Source organism: Vipera ursinii, assembly GCF_947247035.1.
Source record: "Vipera ursinii genome assembly, chromosome: 15".
NCBI lineage: Eukaryota > Metazoa > Chordata > Lepidosauria > Squamata > Viperidae > Vipera > Vipera ursinii.
In genome coordinates this window covers 7,526,894-7,544,107 of record NC_139528.1, presented here as the reverse complement: position 1 = coordinate 7,544,107, position 17,214 = coordinate 7,526,894, and the positions used below count along the sequence as shown (strand labels likewise).

At 50.7% G+C, this 17,214-nt stretch overlaps 1 protein-coding gene across 6 annotated transcripts in view; it reads right to left on the bottom strand.

Annotated features, from left to right (window-relative positions):
- Positions 1-17,214, bottom strand: part of ATG2A (autophagy related 2A) — a 233,144-nt gene that overhangs the window by 178,111 nt on the left and 37,819 nt on the right. For 5 of the 6 annotated variants that reach the window (XR_014493829.1, XM_083374161.1, XM_083374163.1 and 2 more), the window contains 11 exons: positions 16,657-16,814; positions 12,988-13,138; positions 11,531-11,721; positions 9,757-9,837; positions 8,837-8,943; positions 6,857-6,949; positions 5,815-5,885; positions 4,531-4,607; positions 2,893-3,063; positions 1,843-1,960; positions 307-515 (listed from right to left, as the gene is read on the bottom strand). Coding sequence is in view for 5 of the 6 variants with exons in the window: in XM_083374161.1 (XP_083230287.1) it covers positions 307-515; positions 1,843-1,960; positions 2,893-3,063; positions 4,531-4,607; positions 5,815-5,885; positions 6,857-6,949; positions 8,837-8,943; positions 9,757-9,837; positions 11,531-11,721; positions 12,988-13,138; positions 16,657-16,814 (1,427 nt within the window). In the remaining variant the exon portion in view is untranslated. The remainder of the gene's footprint in view (positions 1-306; positions 516-1,842; positions 1,961-2,892; positions 3,064-4,530; positions 4,608-5,814; positions 5,886-6,856; positions 6,950-8,836; positions 8,944-9,756; positions 9,838-11,530; positions 11,722-12,987; positions 13,139-16,656; positions 16,815-17,214) is intronic. The other variant, XM_083374162.1, reaches the window with a different exon arrangement.

Here is a 17,214-nt window from a genome sequence, read left to right as displayed (position 1 = left end):
TAAAAAGGAAATTTCAGCTGCAGCTTCGGATAATGGGTCATTAACTATGGGTCATTAACATTATATCGGCGTATAACACGCACACATCATTTGCCCCCTATTTTCAGGAAGAAAAAGTGCGTGTTATACGCCGATAAAGACGGTAATTCCTCTGTAGGACTGGATCAGCAGTTCCTGGGGCCATCTTAAGCTTTCTGAGTCGACGCAGGAAGAACGTTCCTTGTGGTGCTTACTCTGCAATAACTTTTCTCAGAAAAATTCCCCTTGCAACCCTCAAGAAAGAACCAAAGATGGCCCAGTCCTTACCGGAATGCCCGTTCCTGGAGCATCCAAAATGCAGAAGCCATCCGTGGCTTCGCTCTCGCCTTCGCTGTCCTCCGAAGGGGTGAAGTCCAGCCCTTCGCCCACCGGGATCACTGGGGGTGGTGGGGCTTTCCCTTGGCCTGCCGCTCCGTTCTCGCCGGGGAAGAGATACAACGAGATCGGCGAAGGCTGCCGCCTCATTCCGGGGTCCCCTGGGAAAAGAGCATTGAAAAGAGGATCGAGCAACTGCTTTCACACACGTTTGCGGTGAGCTGCAAGGCCACATCCCTTAGGTCAGTTAAACAAGGGCTTTTCAACCAGTGGTACGGGTACCACCTGTGGCACATTGGCACCTGGCAGGTGGTACGCAACCATCCTAGAGAAGTGGCAGCGGGGAAGGAGCTGAACCGGTGGCAGCACCGCACAAGCCTGAGCGAGAGACGGCTGGAGCTGCGGGGCCGTCGGGACTCAGCAGAAGCGCCAGGATCAGTGCCAGGATCCAGCTGGAGCTCAGCACTAATCCTGGCGCTTCTGAGCCCAGAAGAAGCGCCGATCAGCTGGAATGTGGCAGCATCTCCAGGGTCTTGTGATTTACATTCAGATGTTTGGCAACTGATTCATATTTACGACGGTCACCGTGTCCCAGGGTCATGTGAAGTGACCCAAACCTGCTGCAATCACCCAGAAGAGGGGGGGGGGAATTAAAAACCAAACACCCCCCCACCCCACCCCCGCTGCCAACCCTCAACAGAAATGCTCACAACAATGAAAACCTCGGACAGGAGGAAGAGTGCCACCGGGCGGGCGGGCAGGCAGGTGTCTTGCTCGGCTGTGGCTTGGGGGCCACTTTTTTCAGTGCCGTTGTAACTCCAAACAGTCACTAAGCGAACTGTTGTAAGTGGAGGACTACCTTTACTTCATCCCTTTTTTCCTTTTTTATTTTTTGGTCATCGTTTTTGACAAATGACCAGTTGTTTGTTTTTCTTTGAAGATGTTTCGCTCCTCATCCAAGAAGCTTCTTCAGCTCTGATTGGATGGTGGGGAATGGAAGGATTTATACTCCTTGCAGACTGCTGGTCATTTGCCTTCTTTTAGAGGGTCATTGAGGCCACTTGGAGGTTTATCTGTGTCCTCAGGGTCAGCTGAGTGGTGCAAATGGACGGGGAGCCTTCTTGGAACTGCTGAAAGGACCGTGTTCCACTCCCATTTTTGCACCACTCAAATGACCCTGAAGACACAGATAAACCTCCAAGTGGCCTCAACGGCTCTCTAAAAAGAAGGCAAATGACCAGCAGTCTGCAAGGAGTATAAATCCTTCCATTCCCCACCCTCCATTCAAAGCTGAAGAAGCTTCTGGGATGAGAAGCGAAACGTCTTCAAAGCAAAACAAGAAAGTCCAGTTGCCTCCTGAAAAAAAAGCACCTTTGGGACAAATTTCTGAATTGTTAAACCCGTGGCAAGTGGGAATGCCGCTGGTGTTGCGAGGGGTTGCCCGTGGGCAAGCTAGAACCGCCCTGCCCTGCTCCCCAGCAGTCTCACCGCTCATTTCTGGGTATCCACGCTCGGCATCCATGAGGGCATCTGTGAGGTCTCGCTGGTTGATGGCCGCCGTCTCAGCTGGGGGACAGGTGGGCAGAGAAGCCGGGCTCTCGGGCAACTAGCGGAGCAGAAGAGCCACACGCTGAGAGTGCACAAAGGGGTTCGGCACGGAACGAGGAAAGATTCTTTGGGATGGGTTTCCTTCACCCCAACGGGAATTCCCTCCAGCCCCCGGACGTACGCGGGTAATCCTCAACATACGACCGCCAGCGTGGCCAACATTTCTATTGCTAAGTGGGAGACAGTTGTTAGGCGAGTTTCGCCCCGTTTTGCGACCTTTTTTGCCGCAGCTGTTAAGCGAATCTCTGCAGTTGTTAAGTTAGCAACACGGTGGTTAAGTGAATTTGGCTTCCCCCATTGACTTGGCTTGTCAGAAGGTCGCAAAATGGGACTGTGTGACCCCGGGACACACTGCGACCGTCGTTAAGCATGAGCCAGTTGCCAAGAGTCTGAACTTTGATCACGCAACTGCAGAGGTGCCGCAAGAGATTGTAAGCGTGGAAAGCGGTCAGAAGTCACTTTTTTCAGTGCTGTTGTAACTGTTGTAAGTCGAGGACTACCTGTACATTGTTCAGTGACCATTTGAAATTATAACAGCACTGAAAAAGTGACTTGGGAGCCTGGTGTTTATGACCACTGCGGCATCCGCATGGTTAGGCGCCTGAAAACTGGCTGTGTGATTATGACAGCTGCCACATCCCAGGTCACGTGATCACCGTTTGCGACCTTCCCAGCCAACGTCCGACAAGGAAAATCAATGAAAGAAGCCAGGTTCGCTTAATGACTGCACGATTCACTTAACAACGGCCGTGGTTTGCTGAACCACCATGGCAAAAAAGATCGTAAGATCGGGCGCGACTTACTTAACAACCATATAGGTAAGCAACAGAAATTCTGGCCTCAATTGCAGAAGTTGAGGACTACGTCTACCACCGAAAGAGGGAAGGGTCAGGGCCAGAGTCTCCCCTCCCCCCCCCCGCTTCGACTTACCTGCACCTTCTGCCCCGCAATCTCAGTGGGGCTGTCGTGCCGAGGTGGCGGGTGCAGGTCCCCGTTGTTGACCACGTACTGGATGAGGTTGGCAAGGGCTGCACAAGAGTCAGCGCACGTGTGGATGTGGACCACGTTGTTGGAGCAGCGTAGCTCAAAGAGGGGCCGGGTCTGCACCATGGGGAGGAGAGAGACACACACACGGAGAGAGCGAGTCAAGGGGACCCCCAACATTTACTGCAGGGACCACCAGATTTCCATCATACACTTGCTGCTCGTCCTTGGAAACTTGAATTCCTAGAAGTCCAGGCACCCAAAAGTATGCTGGCTGGGGAATTCTGGGAGTTGAAGTTCACCCATTGCAAAGCAAGTTGGCTGGGGGATTCTGGGCGTCGAAGTCCACAAACTTAAAGCATGCCCATTGGGGAATAATAATAATAATAATAATAATAATAATAATAATAATAATAATAATAATAATAATAATAATAATAGTAGTAGTAGTAGTAGTAGTAGTAGTTGGAAGGGATCTTGGAGGTCATCTAGTCCAACCCCCTGCTCAGGCAGGAAACCCTATACCATTTCAGGCAAATGGCTCTTCCTAAAAACTTCCAGTGTTGGAGCATTCACCAGTTCTGCAGGGAGGTTGTTCCACTGGTTAATTGTTCTCACTGTCAGGAAATTCCTGCTTAGTTCCAGGTTGCTTCTCTCCTTGACTAGTTTCCATCCATGGCTTCTTGTCCTGCCTTCAGGCACTTTGGAGAATAGCTTGACTCCCTCTTCTTTGGGGCAGCCCCTGAGAGATTGGAAGGCTGCTCTCACATCGCACAAGCCTGAGCGAGAGACGGCTGGAGCTCCAGGGCTGTCGGGGCTCAGCGGAAGCGCCAGGATCAGCGCCAGGATCCAGCTGGAGCTCAGCACTGATCCTGGCGTTTCTGAGCCCAGAAGAAGCGCCGATCAGCTGGAATGTGGCAGCATCTCCAGGGTCTTGTGATTTACATTCAGATGCTTGGCAACTGATTCCTATTTACGATGGTCACAGTGTCCCAGGGTCATGTGAAGTGACCAAAACCTGCTGCAACCACCCAGCAGAGGGGGGGGAATAAAAACCAAACACCCACCCCCCACCCCACCCCTGCTGCCAATCCTGAACAGAAATGCTCACAACCATGAAAACCTCGGAGAGGAGGAAGAGCGCCGCCGGGCAGGCGGGCAGGCAGGGGTCTTGCTCGGCTGTGGCTTGGGGGGCACTTTTTTCAGGGCCATTGTAACTTCGAACAGTCACTAAGCGAACTGTTGTAAGTCAAGGACTACTTGTACTTCATCACTTTTTTCCTTTTTTTTTGTTTTGGTCATCAAGTTTTTGATGCCTTGCTAGGCGACTGGTGGTACTCGGATGTTGCCCCATCCTAAAAGTGGTGCGGTGGGTGAAAAGGTTGAAAAGCCCTGCTTTGGAGAATAAGTCAATAAAGTGTGACTTAATAATGAGCCTGAAGCCAATGCTTTGCCTGGCTATCTGCAAGTTTCTCATTTTTTTTTTAAATTAAAGAATTGAAGAAGGAAAAATATCAGGAAGACAAGAGCCAAGCAAGGTACCCCTGGATCCCAGCCTTGGAGATGCAGCCCCTGGGAACCCACCAGTTTGCCAGTTAGGTCTCCTTTCCACGTAGTGATGACCAGTTCCAGGAGATCCATTTCCACCACGCAAACATAATCTAGGCCGAGAGAGAAAAGATGAAAGTGGAACTTAGTAAGTAAGAAACACGACGGAGGAAGAGACGTGTAAATCCTGGAATTTCCACTTTGCAGGCAGTCCTTGGCTTATGTCAGTTAAAGTGAGCCCAGAATTACGATCCTAAGTGCCGGTCAATAAAAAGGTCACCATGACTGGGCCCAATTTTATTGGAGTGGTTTCTAAGCAAACTTTGTAGATTGGTGGTTTCTAACCTTGGCAACTTTTAAGACTTGGGGACTCCAACTCCCAGAATTCCGCAGCCAACCAAGGGAATTCTAAGAGCCGAAGTCCAAAACTCACCAAGTTTGGAGACTCCTGGTCTACTCATGCATCCACCGGCAGCCAAAACCGACGCAGTTAGTGAAACTGCTCCTAATCCACCCAGTAGCCAAACTCTGGGCGGATTACAAAATTTAGCAAAAACGCGACGTTTTAAAGCGGAAAAGCAATGAAAAACCAAATCTCCAGTATGGGTGATGGAGGTTCTCCATCATCCACCTCATGGTTGTCCCAAAAGTGCTTTTTTTACCCGGCAACTGGACTTTGTTTTTCTTTGAAGAACTTTCGCTTCTCCTCCAAGAAGTCGTTTGCAGATGGCCTCAACGACTCTTAAAAAGAAGGCAAACGACCAGCTGTCTGCAAGGAGTATAAATCCTCCCGTTCCCCACCATCCAGTCAGAGCTGAAGAAGCTTCTGGGAGGAGAAGGGAAATGTCTTCAAAGAAAGAGAAGAAAATCCAGTTGCCTCGTTGGAAAAAGCACATTTAATAAGATTTCTTTGTCAGGAGACCTAGGGCCAGGTCTCCCCCCCCCCCCCATCATCAAAGTAGATGAGGTTAATAGGTTGGGTCAAAGTAGGTTATTCCATGGTTTCAAAGAGGTCGAAGTCCACAAATCTTAAAAGTTGCCAAAAGTTGAACACTCCCCTCTGTAGAATTTAAGCAAATCCCTCGTCTGCGATGGGCATTTTTTGCTAGAAACTGGGGAAATCGTAACTCCCAAGACTTTGGGGACCGTAATAAAAAAAAAAACGTAACAAGAGTAAAAATAATATTCAAAATGCAGAGTCGCCCGGGCTGAGCCATCTCCCCTGTTTTAAGGCTGGCTGCAACCAATGCCCGTTTGCCCAAGAAAATCCCCATCACAGGCATGGGGCAGGAGGAGATAAGGATTTGCTTTTTTTTTTACCTTTATTCAGGTCACCGGTCTCTGCTTCGCACTTGTTGGAGAGGAACAGAGTGGAGTTGTCCAAAATGAACCTAGGTGGAGAATAAGCAGGGTGGTTAGGATCCACTCTCCCGACAGACACAAGGATCACCTTCTCCACACATCGCTGAACGTGGGAGGGAATCTGCTCTGAGGAAGAGAGAGAAAGGGTGGGTCCGCTGCCTGGCCGGTGTGGAGATAACAGGAGACTCAGAATCATGGAATCAAGAGTTGGAAGGGACCTCGGAGGTCTTCTAGTCCAACTGCCTGCTCACTCAGGAGACCCTGTACCAAATGGCTGTCCAATCTCTTCTTGAAAACCTCCACAACTTCTGGAGGCAAGGAGTTCCACTGGTTAATTGTTCTGACTGTCAGCAGATTTCTCCTCCATTCCAGGTTGCTTCTCTCCTTGAGGAGTTTCCATCCGTCGCTTCTTGTCCTGCCTTCAGGCGCTTTGGAGAACAGCTTGACTCCCTCTTTTTTGGGGCAGCCCCTCAAATATGGGAAGATTGCTATCCGGTCCCCCTAAATCCTTTCCTTCGTTAAACATACCCAGTTCCCAGAACCATTTATCATATAATTCAGCCTCCGGTCCCCCTAATCACGTCCGTTGCTCTTCTCTGCACTCTTTTTTTACGGCCTCAGCGTCTTGCGCGGAAGCTCCCACTATGCTCGTCCACGCTGGATGGGGCTGACGGAAACGGCACCCCAATAAATCAGGGGAGTTGGGAGGAGGAAGGCTGGAAGCAAGATATCCATGGCGTGAATCCATGAATTGGACTGACCAAAATCTCTCAGCCTCTATCCAGGGAGTCCTCGAGTTACGACAGTTCAGCTAGTGACTGGATCCTGCTAGGAGAGCAGATTTTGAACTTCTCCACAAAGGGGATGGAAAGGTGCAGATGGCTCCTTGCCTCCTTGGATAAAAGTCTCCGGGAGTTTTTCCAGCCGTGGCTTCCCGGAGACCCACGCGTCCCGCTCTCCCCAAGAGACTTAGGGGGGGGCTCCAGCCCCCAAAACCCACCGAAGGAGGAAGACCGAGGTGTCCACAATGATGTTGCTGGACAGGGTGAAGGTCTCTGCCGCGATCAGGACCCGGAGGGGTAAGTAGAGAGGCCTGTGAAGGAGAAGATGGAGGTCAGCCTTGCTGCAATGCGTCTCCATCTTTGGAACTTTTTAAGAGGCCTGGACTTCAACTCCTAGAATTCCCCAGCCAGCTCTGCTGGCTGGGGAATTCTGGGAGTTGAAGTCCAGGCCTCTTAAAAAGTTCCAAAGATTGAAAAACTGTGGAGACGGGGAGGTCACAGCCCAGCAACCCCCTCAGTATCGCTCACCCCAAAACTCCGGTGCTGGGTGGAAAGAGGCTGGAATGAAACCAAATACAGGTAGCCCCTCAACTTACGGCCGGTTTTAACAGCCCCCCCAAAAACGCCCATTAGGGATAGACCGCCCACCGTGAGATCTGGTTGAAAAAAAAATCATATCCCTTTAAAGTGGCGCCTCGACTTACGACCGCAATGACCAGAGTGGTGGTCCCAACGGCGAGGAAGTCGAAGGCTACCTATATAAACCGGGACATCTCTCCTTTAGCCTGGTTGGGTTCTCCTCATTCTGACTCAGCTGACAGAACGGAATAGAGCTGGAAGGGACCCGGGAGGTCATCTAGTCCAGCCCCCGGCTCAAGCAGGGGAACCTAGACCGTCTCAGATCCCGTAGCGCCGCCCGGGGATCTATCCATAATGGCGGGATCCTCACGCCACCACCGTCTGAACTGAGGTCTGAATCATGGGGGGTGGGGTGTTACCCATTTTGTTTAGAAAAGACCGGTCTTTTCTCTTGGCGCCAGTACAAGCGGTTCCTCGATTTACGACAATGGTGCCCAACATTTCCATTGTGAAGCAAGACAGTGGCTAAGTGAGCTTTGACCCATCTTGTGACCCTTCCTTGCTAAGTGAATCGTTGCAGTTAGTTAAGTGAAGAACATGGCCGTTAAGTGAATCTGTCACAAAAGGGGGAATCACGTGACCCCGGGAGACACTGCGACGGTCGGTTAAGTATGAATCAACTGCCGAGTGCCCACATTTTGATCAGGTGACCCCTGGGGACGCTGCAACGGTCGTCAAGTGTGGAAAAGGGTCATAGGTCACTTCCTTCGGGGCCGTTGTGACCTCAGTCATTAAATGAACGGTTGTAAGTCAAGAACTAGCTGTAGTTAGTTTCTTCATTGGAGAAGAGGATGTTTGATTTATTTTATCTCTGTGGCCGTCCATCTCGGCAAAGGACTCAGGGCAGGCTCACTGTTTGAAAACATCTATCACAGTGAAAGCCGTAAAGGTAAAGGTAAAGGTTCCCCCGCACATGCGTGCTAGTCGTTTCCGACTCTAGGGGCCAGTGCTCGTCTCTGTTTCAAAGCCGAAGAGCCAGCGCTTGTCCGAGGACGTCTCCGTGGTCATGTGGCCGGCATGACTAGACGCCAAAGGCGCACGGAACGCCATTACCTTCCCACCGGAGTGGTCCCTGTTTTTCTACTTGCATTTTTACGTGCTTTCAAACTGCTAGGTTGGCAGAAGCTGGGACAAGTAACAGGCGCTCGCTCTGCTACGCGGCACTCGGGATTCGACCCGCCAAACTGCCGACCTTCTGATCGACAAGCTCAGCGTCCTAACCCACTGAGCCACCGTGTCCCTCAGTGAAAGCCCTAAAAACCCTTTAAATTACAATAAAAACATAAAAAAACAATTGGAGAAAAAAAATGAAAATCACTTTTAAAATCACCCATTTTGTCTGTGATTGGGGGACATGGAAAGCAAAGCCACCTGGCCTGTTAACCATACATAGCCAGGAGGGTGGGGCACTCAGGATAGATTCTCTGCTCTTGGTTTAACCGGGGTCTAGCGTGTTGTGGGAACGCAACCCGAAAGCTCCAGCCTCTTTCCCCAAGCAGGACTGACTGAAAACAGCCGATGGCCAGCTCAAGCAGGAGGAGAACTTCCAAACCCGGCACCTGTAATCCATGGCACAGTTGAAGAGGTGGGTGTGCAAAACGGTGATGATGGTGGGGGGCACGAAGCCCAGGATGGGGTCGTCCAGAACGTCCAGGAAGTCGATCATCTGGCAGGAGGAGACACGGCCGTGAGACGTGAACCCAGAGCCCCGGAGCCCTGCTGGCTCTCCAGAGCCTGGGAGTTAGGCTCAGGCCAGTCTAAGAGAGGATAGAGCAGGGGTAGACAACCTTGGCTCTTTTATGACTCGCGGACTTCAACTCCCAGAATTCCTGAGCCAGCCATGCTGAGGGGAAAGGGAGAGGTTTCCAAGCTGAGCTAGGCTGGCTCAGGAATTGTGGGAGTTGAAGTCCACGAGTCATGAGGGGGCCATAGTTCCCCCATGCTGGCTCAGGAATTCTGGGAATTGAAGTCCACAAGTCATAAAAGAGCCAAGGTTGCCTACCCCTGGCCTATACTCTAAACCAGGGGTCTTCAAACCTGGCCCTTTTATGACTCATGGACTTCAACTCCCAGAATTCCTGAGCCAGCCATGCTAAGGGGAAAGGGAGAGGTTTCCAAGCTGAGCCATGCCGGCTCAGGAATTCTGGGAGTTGAAGTCCGCAAGTCATGAAGGGGCCATAGTTTGCCATGCCGGCTCAGGAATTCTGGGAGTTGAAGTCCAAAAGTCATGAAGGGGCCATAGTTCCCCCATGCTGGCTCAGGAATTCTGGGAGTTGAAGTCCACAAGTCGCAAGGGGGCCATAGTTCCCCCATGCTGGCTCAGGAATTCTGGGAGTTGAAGTCCACAAATCATAAAAGAGCCAAGGTTGCCTACCCCTGGGATAGAGAAAGGGGCTGTTCCCAGGTGCTGCTCAGGACCACCCACCCCCCCGGCTCTTCCCCAGCTCCACCTCTAACCTAAAGGCAGATCCGGCCTCACCTGCGTGTACCAGCTCTGGTGGGCTAGCGCCATGCGGTGGCGTATGGTGGCGCCCTCAAGGCGCAGCGTCACCAGGAACTCCTGCAACTCGGAAGGAAAACGTGAGTCAGCGGCCGTACGTTGTTTCTCGCGGGGCGCTGGGCCTTCCTTGGCCCAGGACTCCAAGGGGGCCCTTCTAATAATAAGCCCAAAAGAGAGAGAGAGATCTTGCCCAGGAATCAACTCTTCACAAGGTAGAATCCAGGAGATCTTTCTGGGTCTACAGAAGCCGGTTTCAGTCTTCTGGGACCAGGGAAGGTTAAAACGGGCCTGGGGCTTGCGGGAACGGTTCATGGGAGAGCCAGTTTGCTCTAAGTGGGGAAGGCACCGAGCTGGAAAAGCAGAAGGTGGCGAGTTCTAGTCCTGCATTAGGCACAAAAGCCAACTGCGTGACTTTGCGCCAATCGCCAGGAGATGGGGAGTTCTAGCCCTGACTTATGTATGAAAGCCAGCTGGGAGACATTAGGCCAGGAATGTCAAACTGCTGGCCCATGGGCCAGATGTGTCACGCCAAAACCGCGCCCAACCCATTGCCGGCAATGGGGAAAAAGTCACGATACGTCGCGACACGTCTCGTCACGTCGCAAGTTTGACACCCATGCTTTAGGCCAATCACCAGAAGATGGAGAGTTCTAGTCCTGTCTTAGCCGTGAAAGCCAGCTAGGTGACTTTGGGCCAATCATCAGGAGACTGTGAGTTCTAATTCTGATTTATGTATGAAAGCCAGTTGGGTGACTTTGGGCGAATCACCAGGAGACAGAGAGTTCTAGACCCACCTTAGCCATGAAAGCCGGCTGGGTGACTTTGGGCGAATCACCAGGAGACGGTGAGTTCTAGTCCCGCCTTAGCCATGAAAGCCGGATGGGTGACTTTGGGCGAATCACCAGGAGACGGTGAGTTCTAGTCCCGCCTTAGCCATGAAAGCCGGCTGGGTGACTTTGGGCGAATCACCAGGAGACGGTGAGTTCTAGTCCCGCCTTAGCCATGAAAGCCCACTGGGTGACTTTGGGCGAATCACCAGGAGACGGTGAGTTCTAGTCCCGCCTTAGCCATTAAAGCCGGCTGGGTGACTTTGGGCGAATCACCAGGAGACGGTGAGTTCTAGTCCTATCTTAACTATGAAAGCTGCTGGGTGACTTTGGGCCAGTCACTTTCAGCCCTGCCCACCTCACAGGATTGTTGTTGTGGGGAAAAATCGGAGGTGCGTCGGATTATGTTCACTGCCTGGAATTATTTGTAAAAATAAGTTGGGATATAAATAATAAATAAATATTGCTCTAAGAGCGGTTTTGACAGAGAAGCCGGTCAAAAGAAATTAAAAAATGGAAATACAGATAAGTCTGCAACCTAGGATTGCAGCTGAGACTGGCAATTGCAGCTGTAAAGCAGGGGAGTCATAAAATGAGTCACCCACATAACCATGGGCTGATTTTATGACGTTTTTGCAACGGTCATTAACCAAACCCACGCCGTGGGCAGTTTTTGAAGGAAACTGGAAGCGGAAACTGGGTCTCTGACAAAAACCATTTTAAATCATAGCCACATGACCGCCAGATGCTGCGAGCAGCCCTAAAGGCAGGCCGTTTGCCGAGTGCTCAAAATGCGGTCATGGCAGCATGGAGGGGGGAAGCAGCCTTGCTGGCTAGGGAATTCTGGGAGTTGAAGTCCAAGCCATCTTCAGGCAAGGTTTGAGAACCGCCGCGGTCAGCAACAAGCCCCCCATTAGCTAAGACACCTTTATGTTCTTCTCCAAGTCCAGGTTGATCTTGATGGCCACAGACAACATCTTGACGGCCTCCTTCTTGGCCCCCAGAGGCCAGTTGATGGGGCCCTCTTGGGAGGCGTAGATGGTGGGGTGCAGCCCTTCGGGGGGCAGGAAATTGGGAATCTCCAGGTGCTCAGCCAGAAGGTAGTCCTCCACCACAGCTGCGGGGGTGGGAGGGGGAGAAGAGAGAAAGCATCATGGATTAACATGCCGAGAGGTCCGTAACTTGCTGTGGCCTTCGTCCCTTCCCCATCCCATTTTCTGTCTCCCCCACCCCAAACATCAGCAGAAGAGGAAGCAGCAAGGATAACAGTCGGGCGAAAATGTCAGAGGGGTTTCCCCAAAACAGGAAATGCACAGTCCTCGATGGTACGACGGAAACTGGGATCGGAATTTCCACCCGTAGGGCAAGGTGTTCAGAAAGCAAGACTGCATCGCTTGATGACGGCAACCTCGGCAATCGTAGCTGATGCTGTCGTGAACCAATTCCCACGGTAATTAGGCGAGGCAACGCCCTGCTGGTTTCGACAGCCAAAATCAGTGGGGAAGCCAGCAGGAAATCGCATGCTGGCTGGGGTTTACTGGGAATTGAAGCCCACCCCCGTCTTAAATAGTTGCTCTACGGCAGGGCTTTTCACCCTTTTCACCCATCGTACCACTTTTAGGATAGGGCAACATCCGAGCACCGCCAGTCGCCTAGCAAGGGGTCAAAAACTTGACGACCAAAAAAAAAAAAAAAAAAAGGAAAAAAGGGATGAAGTACAGGTAGTCCTCGACTTACAACAGTTCGCTTAGTGACTGTTCGAAGTTACAACGGCACTGAAAAAAGTGCCCCCCCCAAGCCACAGCCGAGCAAGACACCTGCCTGCCCGCCCTATGGTGCTCTTCCTCCTGTCCGAGGTTTTCATTGTTGTGAGCATTTCTGTTGAGGATTGGCAGCGGGGGTGGGGTGGGGGTGTTTGGTTTTTATTCCCCCCCTGCTGGGTGGTTGCAGCAGGTTTTGGTCACTTCACATGACCCTGGGACACTGTGACCGTCACAAAGATGAATCAGTTGCCAAGCATCTGAATGTAAATCACAAGACCCTGGAGATGCTGCCACATTCCAGCTGATCAGCGCTTCTTCTGGGCTCAGAAGTGCCAGGACCAGCGTTGAGCTCCAGCTGGAGCCTGGTGCTTCCGCTGAGCCCCGACAGCCCTGCAGCTCCAGCCGTCTCTCGCTCAGGCTTGTGCGGTGCTGCCACAAGTTCAGCTCATTCCCCTCCTCCGCTACCACTTTTCTAGGATGGTTGCGCACCACCTGCCAGGTGCCCATGTACCACAGGTGGTACCCGTGCCACTGGTTGAAAAGCCCTGCTCTACGGGACAATTCAAGCGAACCTATTGCCTCCACACACACACATGCTGGCACCACAGCTGGATCCCGACCTTTGTGATAAAGTGCCACCTTCTCGGCTTCGATGCAGAAGTAGCCAATGTCCTCGCGGCCTTTGTAGTGGGAAACACTGAAGAGGCTTCCGTTCTCCACATCCAGGACGAGTTCCCCGTGAGCGGCTTCCAGCGTCTTGCCTCCTTCGCCCTGCAGCGACAAAGGGAAGAACTGGGTCTTGGGTTAAGTGAAGGCAGCCGAGAACCAGGAAAGGTCTAAGCTGTAAACACATCGAGTTGTTTGAGTAACACATAAATTAAAAGGAAGCTTGGGCAATTCTTCCTACGTGGAAAGAATAAAATAGAGCTGGAAGGGACCTAGGAGGTCTTCCAGTCCAGCCCCCCGCTCAAGCAGAAGAACCTAGACCATTTCAGACAAGGGACTGTCTAGTCTCTTCTTAAAGATCTCCAGCCCACGATTTCTGGAGGCAAGCTGTTCCGCTGGTTAATTGTCCTCACTGTCAGGAAGTTTCTCCTTAATTCCTGGTTGCTTCTCTCTTTGGTCAGTTTCCACCCATTCTTTCTTGTCCTGCCCTCTGGTGCTTTGGTGAACAACGTGACCCCCTCCTCTTCCTTGTGGCAGCCCCTCAAATACTGGATCACTGCTATCATGTCTCCCCTATTTCTTCTTTTCCTTAGACTAGCCAGGCCCCAAATCCCGTAGCCGTTCATCGTATGTTTTGGTTTCCAGGCCTTGGATCATCTTAGTTGCTCTTCTCTGAACGTTTCCCAAGGTCTCAAAGAGCCTGGGTGGAGCAGTGGGCTGATGCCTCCTTAAGTAACACCAGCTGCCTGCAATTAGTGCAGGTTCGAGTCCCACCAGGCTCAAGGTTGACTCAGCCTTCCATCCTTCCCAGGTAGGTAAAATGAGGACCCAGATTGTTGGGGGCAATTAAGCTGACTTTGTAAGAATGCCGCTTGGGTGTGTGTGTGTGAAAGCCCTAACAAGCAGGCATATACATAGAATGAAGGCTACTGCTAAGCTTGTAAGCCGCCCTGAGTCTTCGGAGAAGGGCGGGATATAAATGGAATTTAAAAATATATATCTTTTTTTGTAGTATGGTGATCCATGTGCTTGCTTGGACAGACCAGAATAACAGAGTGGGAAGGGACTTTGGAGGTCATCTAGTCCAACTCAATGCTCAGGCAACGAATCCCATACCATTCTGGACAAGTGGTTGTCCAGTCTCTTAAAAAAAATCTCCTGAGATGGGTCAAGACTGAAAAGGATGTTTGACAGCTTCTAAAAAGACCCGGTGTGGCCATGCCCATTTCTGCTAGTTCTCTTCATATGCCACCATCCCACTGTCAATAACTAGGGGGCGCCTACAGGTAGTCCTCGACTTACGACCACGACGGAGCCCAACATTTCTGTGATCTTTCTTGCTACAGTTGTTAAATGATTCACTGCCAGTTGTTAATTTAGTAACACGGTTGTTACGTGAATCCGGATTCTCCCCCGTGGACTTTGTCAGGAGGTCACAAAAAGTGATCAAGTGACCCTGGGACACTTAAACCCTAATAAGCAGGCATAGACATAGAATGAAGGCTATTGCGAAGCACATTGATTTGTGCTTCTTAGATTGTAAACCGCCCTGAGTCTTCGGAGAAGGGCGGGATATAAATGGGATTTAAAAAAAAACAATGATAAAAGACGATCCATTTTGCCAAACCTCTGAATTTTGATCACATGATTGTGGGGGGTGTGTGTGCTGCAACGGTCATAACTCTGAAAAACAGTCGTAAGGCACTTTTTTCAGCGCTGTGGTAAACTTTGAACAGTCACTAAACGAACTGCAGTTAAGTCGAGGACGATCTGTAATAGACGATGGACCACACACCAAGCACAACAGCACAGCATGCCACAAATGATTCGACCGAGAGCCACGGATTGTTGTAAGTTGAGGACAACCTGTAAGCCAGTGAGAATCTGGCTTAGAAGGAGTTATAAATTCCCATCTCTTTCTCCAGGGGATCCAAGCACATTTTTTTTTTGCTAAAAGGGAACAATTTCTAGTCTTTTTTATAAGCTCCCAACAGACATGGCCAGGCTGAAAGGGCTTAAAAGTTTGTCTTCTGGATGCCACGGCCACGCTGCAAAAATCTATTTCCCTAAAAATAAGACCCAACCGGAAAAATGGCTCTAGCATGATTTTCCGGAACTCTTCTCCTAATGTAAGCCTTATCCCAAAAATAAGCCTCGGTTCAGATCCTCAGCCACAGACAGACGCATTTAGTACCGTATTTTCCTGAAAGGAAGACCTCACCGGAAAATAAAACCTTAATACGTCTCTTGGAGCAAAAATTAATACAAGACCCAATCTTATTTTCGGGGAAACACGGAATTAAATTTAAAATATCTACCTTCCTTTTTTCTTTGAGTTGGGAGTGACTAGTTCAGGGGTCGGCAACCTCGGCTCTTTTATGACTCGTGGACTTCAACTCCCAGAATTCCTGAACCAGCATAGCTGGCTCAGGAATTCTGGGAGTTGAAGTCCACGAGTCATAAAAGAGCTGAGGTTGCCGACCCCTGGGCTAGTTCCTGCAAGAAAGCCTGCCAGTTTCTTGGTACAAGTTCATATGACTTAAAACAAAAAAAAAAAGTGGCTAATTTTAGACAGCTACTCCTCGACTTACTAATGGCTCCTCAGCATTACCTTTTTTGGAGCAGTCATTAAGTGAACTACTTGGTCGTTAAGCGAACCCATTGTTTCCTCTGGGCCAGTTTTGCTGAGAACTTGGAAGTAAGTATCAGCAATTTACTTACTGGGGGAAAATGTCGTAAAATGTGATCAGTTGACTGCAAACTAGGCTGGTTGCCAAGTGTCTGCCTGAAATAGGGTCACAGGACCATGGAGGGGGGCGGGGGGGGCACAGCCAACAGAACTTCAGAACTGGGTTGTAAGTAACCCTGAACGGCCACTAAATGCTAGTCGTAAGTCGAGGACTACCTGTAGAGGTTGTCCTCGACTTACGACAGTCCATTTAATGACCGTACAAAGTTACAACGGCATTGGAAAAAGTGACTTCTGACCATTATTCACACTTACAACCATTAGAGGCAGTCCTTGACTTACAACAGTTCGTTTAGTGACCATTCAAAGTTACAAAGGCTCTGAAAAAAGAGAGACTCGGGACCCTTTTTCACGCTTACGACCGTTGCAGCATCCCCGAGGGTCACGTGATCCAAACTGAGACGCTTGACAATTGACTCATACTTACGACGGTCGCCGTGTCCCGGGTGCCACGCCATCCCCTTTTGCGACCTTCTGCCAAGCAAAGTCAATGGGGGAACCAGATTCATCTGTCAACCGTGTTACCAGCTTAACAACCGCAGCGATTCACTTAACAACTGCAGTGATCCGCTTAACAACTGGGCCAAGAAAGATGGGGCAAAACTCACTTGACAAGTGTCTCGCTTAGCAACGGGATTTGGGGGTTCGATTGTGGGAGTAAGCCGAGGACCCCCCTGTATTTCATTATTATGTCATTTCAACAATGCGTACGGCCGGCCGTCTAGCACCCAAACCCCGGGGTGGGGGGGCGCACAAGCGCGTGCAAAGAGGGAGCAGAACAGAGGCCATTTGTGGGGGAGGGAAGTGAGTTGACTCTGGGCAAAGGATCCCCACAAAGTTTACAAACGCCGACGGAGCTCCTGCGGTGTCTCACTTTGGCATTGCAGAGCGCCGTAATGCGTCCCTGGCCCACTCGGAGCACCACAGAGATGCAGCTGAGGGGAAGGGGGTTCCTCTGCTCCCCTCTTTTCTGCTGCGCGCCCGTCTGGTCCGCCGAGTAGAAGTGGGAGTCGTCGTCCTCGGAGTCCGAATCTGCAAGAGCGAACAACTGAGAGTGACCTTCTTCTATCCCAGCAGAGTTAGAAGCCCTTATTGACCTGTGGACTTCAGCTCCCAGAATTCCTGGGCCAGCATGGTCCTCAAATCATAAAGGGGCCACAGTTCCTAGGCTCAGGAATTCTGGGAGTTGAAGTCCTCAAATCATAAAAGGGCCACAGTTCCTTGGCTCAGGAATTCTGGGAGTTGAAGTCCTCAAATCATAAAGGGGCCACAGTTCCTAGGCTCAGGAATTCTGGGAGTTGAAGTCCTCAAATAATAAAAGGGCCACAGTTCCTTAGCTCAGGAATTCTGGGAGTTGAAGTCCTCAAATCATAAAGGGGCTACAGCTCCTTGGCTCAGGAATTCTGGGAGTTGAAGTCTTCAAATCATAAAG